Source organism: Ovis aries, chromosome 8, assembly GCF_016772045.2.
Source record: "Ovis aries strain OAR_USU_Benz2616 breed Rambouillet chromosome 8, ARS-UI_Ramb_v3.0, whole genome shotgun sequence".
Classification (NCBI taxonomy): domain Eukaryota; kingdom Metazoa; phylum Chordata; class Mammalia; order Artiodactyla; family Bovidae; genus Ovis; species Ovis aries.
The window spans coordinates 72611938-72629192 of NC_056061.1; the positions used below are offsets into that span (position 1 = coordinate 72611938).

Here is a 17255-nt window from a genome sequence, read left to right on the forward strand (position 1 = left end):
TGGCGAGCGGCCTTGGTGGGGGGGGTCTGTCATGGTCTCACTGACACCCCTCCACCCAGGCCCCCAGCACTCCCTGGAAGGACTGCTCCCATGCCCCCCCGAGTCATGAGGATCTTTGTAGCAGCTGTGAGTCCTATAGTTTCTGCTCCGTGAAAGTGTCCGTTGCTCAGTCATGTGAGACTCCATGGACATGGCTCACCAGCCTCCTCTGTCCATGGGATTTTCCAGGCAAGGCTCCTGGAGTGGGTAGCCTTCTCCAGGGGATCCTACTGAACCAGGGATCAAACCCAAGTCTCTGGCATTGGCAGGTGGATTCTTTACCGTCACCAGGAAAAGCCTGCCCTCCTCCATAGACACACCCTCTTTCTCCCTGGAGCACTCTGCTTCCCCAGGGCAAGGCCAGGGACTCACCCTTCCCTGGGACCTTGGAACCTGTCTCTATTCCCAGACTTGTTTCTCAAAGACGTTCTGCCCCTTCCTTCAGATGCAATCTTCTCTTTGGGAGTCAGACTCTTCAAAAACCAAAGCCAGGAAATCCTGCCGCTGGGTCTGGCTTCTGCCACGGTAAGGAGACGAGGCATAGAGTCAGAGAGGGGAACAGAAAGGATACAGTGAGTGAGAGAGAGAGAAATCATCCTAAATTCAAACCTCCAAACTTGGTTAGAAGTGTGTGGTAGCACTCAGCACAGCATTGCACTCCATGGGTGAGACTGACAATTCTTCAAGACAAAGTGGCATGAACCTTTCACAAGAGAAGGAAGCTTTGGTCCTCCACTCACTGGATTTGTGCAACAGAGTAGAAGGGTTGAAGGCACATTTTCAAGGCACCCTGGTTCATCCTTTACAGATCGCCCTTTATGTTAGTTTAATTTGTTGGACAATGTAAACCAACTTTGCATCCTCTTTTTCTTGTGAATTGCTTGGAGATGAATAAAACTCACATACTCAAGAAAGCTCTCATAACCACTCTGTGAAAAAGATGACCGAAACAGGCCTGTAGAGTCAGTTTTGTGTTCCAGTGACATTAGCTGGGTTGGTCACAGGCCAAGCAGGCTGAACTAGTGCTGCTCAATTTAAGATAATGCCCTATATAAAACCCCACACTAGTAAAACATTCATGTGGCAGATGGTTTTAAAGCAAAAGTTGTTTTCCCTCTTATGTGGGGATGTGCCTTGGATACCCTTAAGTATCTAGATGCCCTTGCGTTTTTAAAAAAATATGACTTAATTGAGAATCGTGGGTTTGTGTATAGTTTTTCACAAGTGTATCTATTTTACAAAAGTACATATACCCATGCTCAGTGAAATGAGCATCAGATTTCACCAGCTGCAAAGAAAACCTCTCTGCCAGAGTTGCTTCACATGTTCGGAAAAGTTGCTCAGTGTTCAGATGACTCACCCTGGCCACAAACACCAGCAGTTAAGAGGACTGAGTTGTGAGGCAGGACCCGCAAAACGCATTCATGGAATAGTCACCCTAAGTGTAGCCCTCCTCAGGGCTTCCAGGGGGAGAAAAATACACAAGTAGTTTTAGATATTTCTCCAACAAAATCATCTTTCTTCTCTTGCAAAGTAGCTCTTCTTTGACCAACTTTCCATTTCCCCAGGTCCCTTGGTTTGTCAATATTTTTTTTTAATATTTAAGCAGTTAATCTGACAAAGTTGAAACTAATTTGGGGCACAAAGAAATGGAGAAAATGTACCAGAGATAAATAACTGCCTGTAGGGTAAAACTCTTATAAAAATGAAGTGTTTTAGAAAGCCCTACCCATATTAAAATGAGGAGGGGAAAGTCTTCCTGCAAGAGAATAACTGTCAAAGTAGTTCGTTTCATGTCAGAACAGCAGGATGTTGGCTTCTGATTTCCCACCCCAGGCTTTGGAAGTAAAGCTCAGTGGTTGACCACAGTCTGGTTTACTGTAAAGGGCCACTGCTCATTAAGTCCTGTGTAATTAGAAACTGCAAAGGAAGGACGTGTTGTTAGAACACTCAAGGGAAGGTTTATCAAAAGGCATGCAGTTTTTGCACTTTCGTCCTGCTTTTCATCAGAAGCTTTGACAACTTCATTAGATGTAAATGTCCAGAAAATGCTCATTGAACATGTAAAGGTCAAACGACCCCAGAAAGAAAGAACTTCAGTTCTTTCAGGTCTCTGCCATCAAGCTTTGTCTAGACTTTTCTTTTCCTTCTTTTTTCAGCTAGCAAAAATGATGGGTAGGAGGTGGTAAACCTCTCTCTTTACACGTGGCTTCTTTTGAATGACCATTAGAATAGTCAGAACTGATGAAAATGGGAATGTCTCATGTCCTGGTCATGCCTATGATGACAGCCACTGACCCAAGTCTCTGGGACGTTTTAAGGAAGTTCTTTCTTCTCCAATCTCTCCTAAGAAAAAAATGTGAGACTATTATATGCACTTACATCTTTACATGGTTGTTTAAAAATCATACTTTACCTGTTCTAATAGAGCACACACAGAGTGAATCATGAGTAGTCGACTCTGGTTAATTTCACCCATAAGATTGTCAAAGTTTTCTCTCTGACCTTACAACCTTATACTTGCGTTCCAGATGTCTAATCTTGTGTCACTGTGCACACCTTCAAGTGAGCTGAAAGGTTTATAGTCACTAGAGTCTGCCTTGAAAAAAAAATGCAAGAAGAAGCTGACACCACCCACTGTAGGTTGTTCTTGGCACAGAGACTGGGTGTGGTACATTGGCACAAGGCAATAGGAGTTGTCCTGTCTTAAGTGGCAGTAATGCTAGGGGATACTTTTCTTCTTTGAATTATATTATTATCTCCCTGAATGCAACATAACTCGATTTTGAATCATAATTATGAGAAATGTCCGCACCCATCTCATCCCAACATATGTAAATTCCATTTCTCTCAAGACTTCCAGCGAGGAGAGAAGACAAACCGTCAATATTATGAAGGCAGCTCAGCTGAAATGTTTGTTTCCCTGTGCTCAGTCACTGGAGCAGTCCAAGTGACACGTTTGACAAGGCAGAACACGAAATTTATCCCTTCAATATGGAGCATTTTGCAAGGGAGGCTGAGTTTTGGAGCAGACTAATGGTAAGTGGAACTAAGTATTTAAATATCAAGGGTATCACGCTGGGCATTTTCCTTGTGGCTTTTCATAAAATTAAGATGAAAGGGGAATTTATAATCAAAGGACTGGAGCCTTGCTCATTATTTTAAAGTGAAACATGCCTTCTACATACCAAATGGTATTAGTGATAAATGACTTTGGATGAACTGTTTGGGTGTAAATGTTTCTAATTTTATTGATGAACCATACTGAAGAGCTTGTGGGCATGCAAGACATGACCTTATTGAAGCAACACAACTCGCTGACAGAAAGGAATTGTAACATCAAACTAGGCTTTTAACACAGATGAACCGTTTCTTGGAACTCTGATTTGGATGATTTCTTTTGATTTTCTTTAAATATACCTCATGTAGGATTATATAAATACACATGTATGTGTGTGTATATATAATGATCATAATATATATACTATAATCAGAAGAGCATGGTAAAGGAGCATACTAATGTCTGAAGCTAATTTTTATAATTTCTGAACTGGGAGTATTCAGACTTTCTATTGCCTTTTATGTCACTGAGAACTACTGAGTTGACTTCAAATGAATTGGTCAAGTTCTGAAAGCTTCACAGAATGACACAGGTTCTCAGGCCTTGGGGACCTTGACTGACCATCTTATTTTATAGTTGAGTAAAGTGAAGTTCCCCTACTTGGAGAACTCAGAGTCGGGCTACAAGATCCTAGACCCTAACTCCCAGCACTGTGCTTTCTCAGTTAGTATATCTCTCTGCTTGCTCCGTGGTATAACATTTTATTGGGTTTTATCTTTTCTAATGAGATCTTCCCTGGTGGCTCAGATAGTAAAGAGTCTGCCTATAATGCGAGTAGACCCAGGTTCAATCTCTGGAGCGGGAAGATCCCCTGGAGAAGGAAATGGCAACCCACTCCAATACTCTTGCCTGGAAAATCCCATGGACAGAGGAGCCTGGCAGGCTCCATGGGGTTGCAAAGAGTCAGACACGACTGAGCGACTTCACTTTCTTTCAGTTTTCTTCTCTATATGAATTTGAACTTCATTGGAAATAGAAGATTCTGTTGCAAAAATGGGGATTTTAAAAAACTTTTTATTTTATATTGGCATATAGCCAATTGACAATGTGGTGATGGACAGCATATGGACAGTGAAGGGACTCAGTAATATATAAATATTTGTATGTATTCTCCCCCAAACTCCCCTCCCTTCCAGGCTGCCACATAACATTGAGCAGACTTCCTTGCGCTATCCAGTAGGACCTTGTTGGTTATCCATTTTAAATACCGTAGTGTGTACATGTAAATCACAAACTCCCTAACTATCCCTTTCCCATCTTCCCCCTTGGCAACCGTAAGTTCGTTCTCTAAGTCTGTGAGTCTGTTTTTGAAAAATAGGGGATTTTTAAGATTGGAATAACAAATTCTGTCCTGGTGGCAGCAGCGTGACCCACCTGTCCTTTTCCTGTCAGCATGCCCTGTCTTACCTTCTTTTATGACATAAAGTTGACTCCAAGAACAAATTAAAACATTGCTTTTTCAGTAACACTACTGTCCATTAAAGAATGCTCATTGTGCTGGCGTCTTGGGTTTTCATGCTGTATCTCAGCTGGCAAGCCATGTTGTATATTTTTGGAGAAAGGAAGGTAAAAATTACTATCTTGTTCCCAGACATAGCTAAAAAGGCACAATTTTCAGATCAATAGTCAAGCTTTTGAGACATCCACCTCTGTTTATCCAAGTCATTCACTTAGCAAAGCATATCAGTTGTATTCTGGAGACTGAACTATTTCTATGCTCTTGTAATATTTTAAATGCCTTAGTTTTTATTAGGAGCTCATTTTGACAAGCTAAAAAAAAGTTTTAAAGGCTTTTTCCTGCATGTTCTCAGGGCAGGAAGGGATCTCTCTGCTCCATGGGGCTAGGAGCTGAGGGAGCAGCAGGCTCTGATGGGTTCCAGGGTCTTGGGACAGCCCGATGGGCCCGGACAAAGGCTGGATCTCAGGAAATACAGAAAGGGGCGAGATGCAAGTATTGGTCCTCCACTCTCAGACACCCCAGTCCCTTACCCAAGGAGGTTCCCAGGAAAGATGCAGTCAGTCACATGAGAGAATATCGGAACTGTGCAGAAAACACCTATCACGCATGCTCACCTATTGTTCTGTTCAACCTTGATCACGCAAACTCCCATTTTGAAAATTCTCTCCTCTTTTGGAAGTTTTTCAGCCCCTGGCTCCGTCTTGGCCACTGCATGTTGTCACCAGTTCCCTTGGCAAGTGGGTGGCCACTTACCGCCAGGCCAGCGGCCCCCGAGACTGCCTTAGGTTGCTGGCAGCCGCTCACCAGTCTCTCCTTCCTTTCAGGCTGTGCCATAGGTGAAATACCTGCCAATTCAGGCAGCCAGGGACAGGGAAGGAGGGACTTAACCTCATGGTGATCCAGTGGCTGCTTGGAGGCCTCTGTGCATCAACAGAAATGGAGTTTGGAGCGCTTGGTGCATTTTCACAGTGTCTTCCTATCATAATTAAGGTGCTCAACGTCTCTGGTCAGCAGGGTGTTATCTTAGTTGCATTGATAGTGAGACGTAACGATGGGACGAAGAGACGTAATGATGGGCTTGGCGCTCTCTGAGTGTTGAGCAGTGTGAGAGTGAGAAATAGAAGCCTCTGCCATCAGAAGCTGGTGATTTCTTCCATGATGTTGGACATTGGCTCCCAACCTTCTCAGCCTGAAGGTCCAGAACTATTCCTCCATGGATAATTCCCTCATTGCTCTTTGTTCTTGGTATGTTTGAGGTTTGTTTTTTTTTTCACGAGTTTTTTCTTGCAGGCTGCCTTTGTCACTTAGAAATTCTCTACCTCGCTGGATATAAACAGAAAAGGCTTCTCTCAAGGAGGATAATAGCAGCCCCTGCAAATTCAGATTTAGGAGCTTGTCTGTGCAGCTCCAGGTCCCCAAGGTTGTATGCTGTTCAGGGACAGCTGGTAGACCGGGTCCTTGCCCTGAGCACAACTTAGCACAGCAGTTCTACGGGCCATCTTCAGCAAGGATGGATGGACTATGCGGCGCACACACACGCACACACACACGCACACACGCACACACACACACACGCACACGCACACGCACACACACGCACACACACACACGCACACACACGCACACACGCACACACACACGCACACACACGCACGCACACACACACGCACGCACACACACGCACGCACACACACGCACGCACACACACACACACACACACGTTATTTGGGGGAAGTGAACAGTAACTGGCTCTGGAGTCCTGTGTGATCATTACCACCCACAAACCCCAAACTGTTTTTCTTTTTTCAAACCTAAAGTCCTCATTTTTCCCCATCTCCATATGAGCTCAACTGAACAAAGCATTAGTCAAGTGCTCACTGAGTCTGGCTTCTGTACCTACTCTGCTGTTTTCTGCGGAAAACACAGAGGAAGAAGACACGCTCTCAACTCACGAAGGTCAAAATATAATTGAGAGACAAGCTATATGTACACGAAACAATTAGAGAGTGAAATGATGTATAAATGAGTTTCAGAGTGCATGGTTCACACAGAAAAAGGGACAGTGATTCCGAAGGCAGGGGAGTTGGACAAGGTTACATGAAGGAAATAGATGGGGAAGGATGGACAGGATTTTGAAAGGAGAGGGACAGGCATCCAGGTGAAGGGCGTGACGTTGGGTAAATGCTGGGATGTGGGAACACCCCGGTGTTGAGGCAGTACTTAGTGACCAAGCAGGAAATGCACATGAGGGATGCGGAGAGATCAAACTGAGTGGATGCTAGGGAGCCTTGAAGGCCAAGCAGAGACATTAAGGCTTGGGAGCCATGGAAAGTATGGGAACAGTAGAATGGTATGATAAAAGCAGTGTTTAAAGAAAATTAGTCCATCCAAGTAGATTGGATTCTGAAGTTTCTGGAACCTAGCTAGAAAGATGTTTTCCCTGGTGGCTCAGATGGTAAAGAATCCACCTGCAGTGCGGGAGACCTGGGTTCGATCCCTGGGTTGGGAAGATCCTCTGGAGGAGGGTATGGCAACCCATTCCAGTATAATGCCTGGAGAATTCCATGGACAGAGGAGCCTGGCGGGCTACAAAGAGTTGCAAAGAGTTGGACACAACTGAGCGACTAAGCACAGCAGCTAAACATGAGATGAAACTGGTCCCAGACCAGAGAGGTACAAGCTGAGCAGGGAGAAAGAAGCGTATTTCTGAGGAAAATATGATGACGGGATGGTTGCTGAAGGGATCCTGTAGGGTACAACTACATCAAGTTAGAAATTATGGCTATCTTATGTAGATAACAGTCTATCTTTGCTTAGGATAAAAGAAAAGTCTAATTCTTCTTCAATGTACTTCTAAGGCCAGCAAAGCTTTCTTCCCTGTTCCTTGAGTTAGCCAAATCTTTTCTAGAAAAGTCTCCAGGCTCAAGTGCCCATCTTAAGAGCTCAGAACAAACTTTCTCCACTAGGCAACACTCCAGGCACCTGAAACATTTTGCCCCCTCAAAGCTCCTGCTTTTCATGACATTGTGCATAAATTTTCCCATTTCTCCTTCTTAGCTACTGGTTGCTGGACAGGAAACATGTTTACTCCTTCACACTCACTGCCCTAGTTTCCTTCTGGTTACTTGCCCCTCACACCTCCCCCGACCCCTTGGCTTTATTCATATCAATATGCCTGCTGAAATCTGGTTCCTGGCAGCCTCCTTTGCTTTAGATGGTCAACTCTGCCATGCATATGCGTAGCTGTATTCGACTCAAATTCTTTTCTACCTCTGAGAAAAAGAAGTATACAGTTCAGCTGAGAGTTTGAAAGGGGAGACAAGTCATCACAAGTACACGACTGATGACAGTCAAGAGATTGCATGTGTCGACCGGCAAGTTGTATTAATAGGTTTTAAAGGTAATTTTGAATCAAAGGAGGTGGAGAACTTTAAGGGATCACATAAGTGTTCTATTTTTACCTCCGGATTATATTTAATGTTTTCTTTCTTTTAATCTTTAAGCCAACATTTAAAATTCAGAAGACTTGATGTAACAATCCAGAAACATTTCCTTGAAAAAGAATCAAAAAATGTGGCAATAATTAGCTGGACTGAGCACTGTTGTCCCCTGTGGACGGGATGGGTACCCATCTTCCCCCATCCCTGCATTTTTGAGCACTTATCAGACCCTCTGGACATGTGACATTTATTTCTAACTAGTAACAACTCTCATCTAACCAGTCTCTCATTTTACAGAAAGAGAAACTGAGGCACAGAGAGGTTAAATAAGTCTTCCGATATTACCCCAGAGTTGGGTAAGGATGAGGTATGGGGAGAATTGAGCTTTGCTCTGACTCCTGGACCTGCTTTCTGTCCCTGTCCGGATAGTAGTCTTGCTTTCTGAACACAGGTTGGCAAGCTGGAGGCAGGCAAAGCCCTGCATGTGGGAATATGCTCATCAGTCAAAAAAAGGCTATTGAACAGGTGTTTCTGAGGCAGGAACCTGGAGGAATTCAGAATAATAGTGTTTGTCAACTGGGTTCTTTGATGTAATTTTATTTTACTTTATTGTAAATGCTTACTACTTAGAATTCCAGGAAAGAATATAATTAACTTTTCCCCTTTAGTACAATTTCTTAACTTTAAAAAAAAAGTATACCTGAAAATATAGCAGCTGTGATATGACATTGTAAGCTGGTGTATTGAAAAGATCCCAAATTTTAAAATGAAACCTACTGATAAAAAAAAAATTTGGTGTTTGTTTTATCTCCGCCAGTCTCCTCCCCTAAGCTCTTCTCATTCCCTTAGACCTCTGGCCTGCACTGTTGGAGTCTCCATCTCAAGTGCAAAATGACTTTGGCACTTGGCTAGAAGCTCCCGCAGACGCTGCCTCCCTCCGACTCAGCGGTGCTGTGATCTCCGTGGGCTCGCAGGACGGGCGGGAGGGGCCGCGATCTGCCAGCTTATCATTATTGATGTGGCTTCAGCGACCTTTGCTGCGTTTCTGTCCAGTGCGATTCTGGATGCCATTCAGAAAACACCTGCTGAAATGCTTGCGAGAAATCCATGTGCGTGCCAGGGCCGGGTGATTGGTGTCGCTCTTGAACAACATGAAGGTCAAGCTTTTGGCCCTCGTTTAGCTGTTACTTTAATGAAAGCCAGCTTTCTGTATTGGGTGAATTTTAATATAGACCCAGCATGGGCCAGCATTTCTACTTTTTTGCATAGTTACATCCAAAATGGTCTTTTAACTAAAATGGAAGAAGGGTGGAGACACTGCAGGGCCTTTAAAATTGGAGGATAGTTAGGAAGGAGAGTCTCTGTGTTCTTTGAAATATCAGAAAGTTTAAGGTTTATGTTTGATCTCTCCTTTCACCACTTCACCCTCCTCATTCTCAAAGGAATCATACTTCTGTGATTGCTTCCTTCCTTTCCTGGGGGGCTATATCTTATTCCTCCCCAAACCTGTGGAGCTTTTAGTTGATATAACACGATCACTTCTTACATCAATGAGGATGTTTCGGCCCTACCATTTATGCTACTGTTTTCAGTACAGGTTTTACAATTCCATTCACTATGTAAATATGTGAGTTGTAAATGAGAGACAAAAACTCTAGAGCAATTTGACACATCGGAGTTCATCTGGGGACTTCCCTAGGGATCCAGTGGTTAAGACTTTGCCTTCCAATGCAGAGGTGGAGGTTCAATCGTCAGGTAACTAAGATTTCCTATGCGGCCAAAAAAGCAAAACAGAAGCAATAGTATAACAAATTCAATAAAGACTTTAGAAAATGGTCCACATCAAAAAAAAAAAAAAAACTTTTTTAGAAAAAGTTCATTTGGCCTCAGACCACATTTAAAAATGTAGTGTAATTAATATGACAAATTGATTAATGATGACAGGAATAACAAACGCCTTACATGTTTAGTAAGATGGCACCCCACTCCAGTATTCTTGCCTGGAAAATCCCATGGATAGAGGAGCCTGGTGGGCTGCAGTCCATGGGGTCACTAAGAGTCAGACAGGACTAAGCGACTTCACTTTCACTTTTCACTGTCATGCATTGGAGAAGGAAATGGAGACCCACTCCAGTGTTCTTGCCTGGAGAATCCCAAGGACGGGGGAGCCTGGTAGGCTGCTGTCTATGGGGTCGCACAGAGTCGGACACAACTGAAGCGACTTAGCAGCAGCAACAGCAGCAGCAGCAGCAGCAGCAGGAACTGTGCTAGGTATTTCATGGGTGTTATCTAATTTAATCTTCATAATGCCCCTTTATTCCCCTAAAATGAATGAGACAGTAGTTTGTGTGGGTCCAGGTTTAGTTTGAGGCAGGTAGTTTCAGAGGGTTACAGGCAACTGAAGCACATTGCAGAATGAGAATGCGGACAACCGGAGGCAGCAGAGGTTCTCAAACTTGAGCCTGCAGCAGAACCTCCCAGAAGGCTGGTGTGAGCAAATTGCTAGTCTACCGCTGTGCACCTCCCCTAAAGTTCTGATTTCACAAAGTCTAGGATAGGGCCCTCAAATTTGTGTTTATAACTAGTTGCTGGGAGATGCAGATGCTACTGGTCCAGGGAGACCTACAGCAACCAGCATCACCCAGCAACTTTGAGCACTACTGGAAACTGAAAAAGTGAGAGTATTAGTAGCTCAATGTGTCCAACTCTTGTGACCCCATGGATTATAGCCCACCAGGATCCTCTGCCCATGGAATTCACCAGGTGAAGATACTAGAGTGGGTAGGCATGCCTTTCTCCAGAGAATCTTCCTGACCCAGGGATCAAACCTAGGTCTCCTGCATTGCAGGCAGATTATCGTCTGACCCACCAGGGAAGTGAGAGCTACTGACCTGGAGCCCAAAACCATCCATGTCACACTCAGGACAGGTGGTGTAAACCCCAGATGTTTATCCCAGAGAAGGGACAGCTCCAGGTGCACAGACACCTCCTGCAGCCTATTAAAGGGCTGGACTGTGTAAGGGATACACTTGGGACCGTGGATGTGGCATTGGTCAAAAGGTGTGGGTTGAGACCAGCACAGCTGAGAGTGAGGGAGAACCTGTGCAGGCAGCAAAGGAGGGAACCTGGGAGGTGCCCAGGGAGAAGGGTGACGGGTTTCTGAGCGAGGCCTCCAGCCTGCTGGCCCTAAAGCTGAAGGCAGCTGCCGACGGGTCTGCTCTGCGTGCGCTGGGCTGCTTGGTATTTTCATTTGGATGCATACATCCCCAGGTCCCTGCAGCCCCTACTCTCTCTTAATCCTGATAGGTTTTCGTTTATGCTCACTGACCTGGCCCTGCAGTGGAAAGCCCTTGAGGTACAGGGTGAACAAGCATCAGGAAAGTGCTGGATTCGATTATTTATTTTATCTCATTTCATTTCATGTTGAAGTATAGCTGGTGTACATTGCTTTGTTAGTTTCAGATGGACAGCAAAGCGATTCAGCTGGACACACATGGGCATGTGTCCTCAGTCGTGTCTGACTGTTTGCGACTCTTTGGGTTGCAGCCCTCCAGGTTCCTCGGTCCGTGGGATTTCCCAGGCAAGAATACTAGAATGGATGACAATTTCCTCCTCCAGGGGATCTTCCTGACCTAGGGATCAAACCTGCGTCTCCTGCATTGGCAGACGGATTCTTTACCACTGAGCCACTTGGGAAGCTGGGAAGCCACAGGTACATATATCTGTTCTTTCATCTGTTCTTTTTCAGATCTTTTCCTATATAGGTTATTACAGAATACTGAGTAGAGTTTCCTGTGCTGTACAGTAGGTCTTTGTTGATCATCTATCTTTATATATAGTTGTGTGTGTGTGTGTATGTATATATAAACCCCAAACTCCTAGGGATTTAATTTTTAAAAAAATATCTGTCACCTAGACCCTAATGATTGAGAGAAGAGTCACTAGGTAAACTGATCCCAGTTTGTTCACTTGGAGGAATTATACCCTGGGAGAAAGGACCCGCTGCAAACTGCACTACAGTGGACGTGATTCTAGCATCGCCCACCATTGCTGTATTTCCTAGGATGGCTCTCTCCATTGGGCACAGCTCCCTCGGTCACCCCATTCTCCCTCCACGTCTTCTGTCTCCAGTGGCTTCCCTTGGTTCCACGTTGTTAGAGATGACTTCCCCCGTGGCTCAGACAGTAAACAATCCGCCTGCAAAAGCGGGAGACTGGGGTTCGATCCCTGGCTCTGGAGGATCCCCTGGAGAAGGGAATGGCCACCCACCTCTGTATTCTTGGCTGGAGAATTCCATGGACAGAGGAGCCTGGTGGACTCAAATCCACGGGTTAGCAAAGAGTCAGACAAGACTGAGCGACTGCACTTTCTTTCACAGTGACCACAGGACCTGAATGACAAAGCCACACCCTTTCTGTCCCTCCTTGCAAACCTCACCCCAGGGCTGCCCTCTCTGAATCAAATGGGCTCGTCCACCCAGCTGGGACACATCTTCAGCCTGAAAAACCAGACACGGAAAAGCTTTGGAAGACAATGACCAACCCTTGGCAGGAAGTGGGATAAAAAGTTTGGGGTTGATTACAGAACAGCTTACACCAAAAGTGGCAGATTCTCAGGGGAAAGTCTATCTAGAAAGTTCCGGGACAAAGAAGAATAAAGAAAAATGAAATGACGGAGAGAAGTAACAAGCCCAAATTAAGAAATGGAAGATCTAGATAAATTGTTGGAAGAAATATATGGTCCATGATGGATGCTTTGTCCTTGAGGCATTTAAAATAAAATCAGGACAGGCCTTCACTGACCGGGCTAAGTAACCTGATTTGGTCTCTTCCATCTTTGCCTCCTGGGTCTGGTTGCTAGGGAATTGGCATTACAATCCCCAGGCAAACACACTGCTGTCTCAGTTCTGAGCTTCTGGGGTCGGGCTGCCTTCCAGATGGAAAGCTAGGAACAGTGTGCCCCTCTTGCTTGAACAGTCTTCCTCTTCTCTCTGTTTTCTTTCTCTTTCTTCTGATTTTCTTTCATTCCTTCCTTTCTTTCCCTCCCTCTCTTCCTTCCTGTCTTCCTATAAATAAGAAAAAAAGATACTTTAGGAGACTGCTGTTGCAGGTACAGGCTCCAGTAATAACCATGGCAGGTAATTTTTGCACACCCAGAGTAAGTCATTTTCTTATAACAGCGATCAGGGGCTGTATTGCTCCCAGGAGAAAAAACACTTATATTGACGTGTTTATGTATTGGAATGATAATATTTGTCCATGTGAAAATATGTGTGATTCCTTTCTGCCACGCCATATGGCTTATTACTATTCATAATCCAAACAGTAGCAGCTGCTGTAGAACACGAGAATGAGTTTTCTTGAAGGAAAAATGGGCTAACTCTTGGATGCCACATGTACTTTCTGCAGTATCACCAGAAACCTACATATGGGTCCCTTCCATTAATCCATTCCTTTCTTTATTAATATCTCAGAGGTTCATTGTTCTATCCACTTTCACGCTGTCCCTCTCCCCCAACCCACCCCCACGCAGCCCGGGGTCCCAAGGGGCCATTCTGCCTCAGGAACATGAGCTCATTATTTAGAACTGTTGGCAACTGAAGGTTTCACTTTGGGTCTTGTTGATCGCTGACAACTGCCAGAGAAAATGGCAGTGAATTTTCTCCTTGCTTCCCTGTGTGGCTTCCTACCTGCTAAACTGCGTTATATATTAGTGGTCAGTCAGACACATGGAGGAACCAAAGTAGTTAATGACTCCCCCTCAGGCTGACTTGGCCCAGTTCTGAGGTAGTGGAAAATGGAAGGCAGTACTTTCTACAGACCAGTGGAATGTCGTTGGCAGAAACCCTTGAGGTTTAAGAAGGAAGCAATTTGAGAACTAGTTTCTTGATGCCACCAGAGAAACCCACACAGTTGACAGCACAAAATAACCCAGTTTCACAGAGGAGAAGTATCTGCGGGACTTCTTGTATCATAACACGGTCATTGTGAGTCCCTCCAAAAGCTGGAGGTTTTAGAAAAACAAAACACTCTTGATGTTGATTCTATATACCACAATGGTAAATATCTAGACCATTTAACCAAAACAGAAGTCCTGACCGAATATCCCTAAACTTGAGCCTAACATGAAAGTATATAGATAATTGATTCGGTTTTCCGCTTCAGTTGGTTAAGTCGTAATAATACCTTGCATTTGCATGCCGTATTGTTTTCAGGGTGTTTTCATGGGTATTCATAGTAAATTGAGACTTTTTTCCGAGAAGGCTGTCAGGTGACTCGAATCAATGGACATTTGTGAGACTGGAATATTATCTGTCTACTACACTTTGTCCTGTTCATTCCACAGCCGGTATCACTAATTTCCAACTTGTGTCGGCCGTCTTCCTGCAGCCATTTGTCTTTTTCATGTGTCTGTTGGTCAGTTCCCTAAGTACCTGCTGCTTTTATCACAAGTTATAATAGGGTGATTTATCAATGTCACTCTTCCCACTTGGCAACGAGAGAGAAACTACAAGATATTACAGGATCGGTCTGCATACCTGGCCTTTAACCACAGTCCTCCAGCTTGAAATGGCGTTTATACCCCTGTCATCCCAGACCTTGTCAAGAGGTCCTGGAGTCAGCCTTCACTTTGCCAGTCTTTGTCTTCAGGGTGCATTAGGTAATTGTTTCATAAACTTCTCTTTTGCAAGAAGAATATCTGACAACGTTCCCAAGTCACATTTTGTGCTTAGGAGCTGCTACCTGTGTGTGCATGTTTCTATCTGCTTCTTATTTCTGTGTTTCTTGTAATTATAAGCAGCTTGACTCAGGCCAACTAGGTGGTTACCCCTAAACACCATGATGTGATTTCAGGGCTAACCAGTCTGAATAGGTCTTCCTAATGGATGATGCCTGAGGTCCCATGATTGGACCGTCCTTGCCTTTCCTCCGTCCCCAGAGAAACTTCACCCTGAAGGCTCCACTCTGCCTACTCCCAGAAGCTTTCCTGACCTTCAGGTAGTGATCACTTGACAGGCATCCACTGCTACGCCTGATGCCTGGTGGGCCTGGGCTGAATCCCAGGCACCCGGTCTGCTCATTCGCACCTTAGCTCACACCATGTTTAGCTGGTGGGCATGCATGGGATGCTGCCGTTGCTTTCTGATTTATATTTAATGTTTTCCTGTTGAAATGCAACTTCCCCACCCCTGCCCACTGTTCATACTGCTGAGCAAATATGACCCTTCTGGGTCCCACTGCCTTGGGGTCCCTTCCACGTGTACCTTGAAACAGGACGGTGTTACTATTTTCATGGGCCCCGGGCACTTCTGGCTTTGTGGGCCATTGGAAACGGCAACCCACTGCAGTATTCTTGCTTGGAGAATCCCATGGAGGGAGGAGCCTTGTACAGTCCATGGTGTCACAAAGAATCAGACACAACTGAGTGACTTCATTTCCTCCATTTAAGAAACAGTGAAAGTTATGTTTTACAACTGTGTTAGTGTAAAGACAAATATATTCATATTATATATTAAAATATTTCTTTGACTCAAAAGTGTATTTTTTTCTTCAGACTTTAATTTCTTTAAAAGACACAAATGTGTTGATAGGGATCTCTAAATGTAATGTGGTGCCTCTGATGGATAGAATACCCCTACTTCCCTGGTGGCTCAGACGGTAAAGCATCTGCCTACAATGTGGGAGACCTGGGTTCGATCCCTGGGTCGGGAAGACCTCCTGGAAAAGGAAAGGGCAACCCACTCCAGTATTCTTGTCTGGAAAATCCCATGAATGGAGGAGCCTGGTAGGCTATATAGCCCATGCGGTTGCAAAGAGTCGGACATGACTGAATGACTTCACTTTCTTTCTTTCCTTTCACTTTCACCAAGAAACAGACCAGACCCTTTACCTTAGATCAGTGTTTCAGAGGTCTGTCCTTTGCAAACCAATTAGGGAATTCTACCATACTGCTCTTCCCCAGTACTAGTTTTCATCTAATATTTTTTTAAAAACTTACTTGAATGAGATTCAGGATAAAACCTCACGTTCCTTCATGTACATCAGTGAGCCCCCAGGTACCCAAGATGTAAGTAGACCTTTGAGGGTCCCAGCAAGGGCACTCCCTTGTGTAGCACGCACGCACACACACACACACACACACACACACGTCCATTTTCACCCCACACCTTCTTGCTTCCTCACCCTCTGAGTCTCTGTTCTGTATGGTGCACAGCCTCCTCTGGGAGACCATGAGCTCGGAGATGGTGATCCTCTCTGGAACTTGTGAGTTGGGGTTGTAAAATTGCTTATCTAAGTCAACCAATATGTTCCACTTCTCTTACCATTTGTTGATTTTGGAAGAGGAACGTGATTTCATGCTGGCCCCTTAAGGACTTCTGGAAAAACTTTCCTGCTGACAACCTTCCCATCATGCAAAAGAGATGCAAGGAAGGTGATCTGTCTTCCTTCCTTCCTAACTATCATTGTTAGGTCTACAATGAAGCCCAGAAGCTGGCATCCAGTTTTCACCCGTGAACTACAAAGATGACCTGGGGGATGGTGGGGTGGATAGGGCCCTTGATAAGACTAGAACAAGCAAATTAACCTGGAAACAATTTAGACATCCTCATTGTGAAATAACGAACCTCCTTGTAGATTGAGCCATTTTGAATTGGGTCTTTTTTTTAATTAGCAGTTGAAATTACTGTTACTGGTATAATGATAATATATTGTGGAATTCTTTGCTTTTCATTTGACTTAAAACTTCTTCTCACCAGAAAATGAGTGGGTGTTAGCCTTAGTTTTTTCCTGCTTTGTGGATTAGAAAAATTGTCTTTTCTGACACTTTATTATTCACTTCTGGGATGTCTATCTGTATAAATCAGTGCCATAGTTTGTCTGTTTCTTCATCTTTGACACAGGAATAAAGGACTGGACAACTGCTCTCTTCCACTATAACTGATGACTGAACACCGGTGATAAATTAAATCTTAAATTATAAATAATAAATAATAGTAATAAGACAGGGCCATTTGTTTTAATGCTTTTAATTATAAATATAAAATGTAGCTTCACTCATGTCTTTAAGAATGAGCCTTTTTCAGCTGAGCATGGAATATTGAACACTTATTTAGTGTGTATAATTCTATTTCCATAGTGGAGAAGGTGCAAATAATAGCAGCTTTTGCCCCAAAGCAAAAACCCTTTGGGAAGTC

At 44.2% G+C, this 17255-nt stretch overlaps 1 protein-coding gene across 1 annotated transcript in view; it reads left to right on the forward strand.

The window, feature by feature from the left end:
- The first annotated feature begins 2900 nt into the window (after positions 1 to 2900).
- Positions 2901 to 17255, forward strand: part of SASH1 (SAM and SH3 domain containing 1) — a 347119-nt gene continuing 332764 nt past the window's right edge. Inside the window, exon 1 of the mRNA XM_027972535.2 lies at positions 2901 to 3078. Within this exon, the coding sequence (XP_027828336.1) occupies positions 3034 to 3078 (45 nt within the window). The 5' untranslated portion in view covers positions 2901 to 3033. The remainder of the gene's footprint in view (positions 3079 to 17255) is intronic.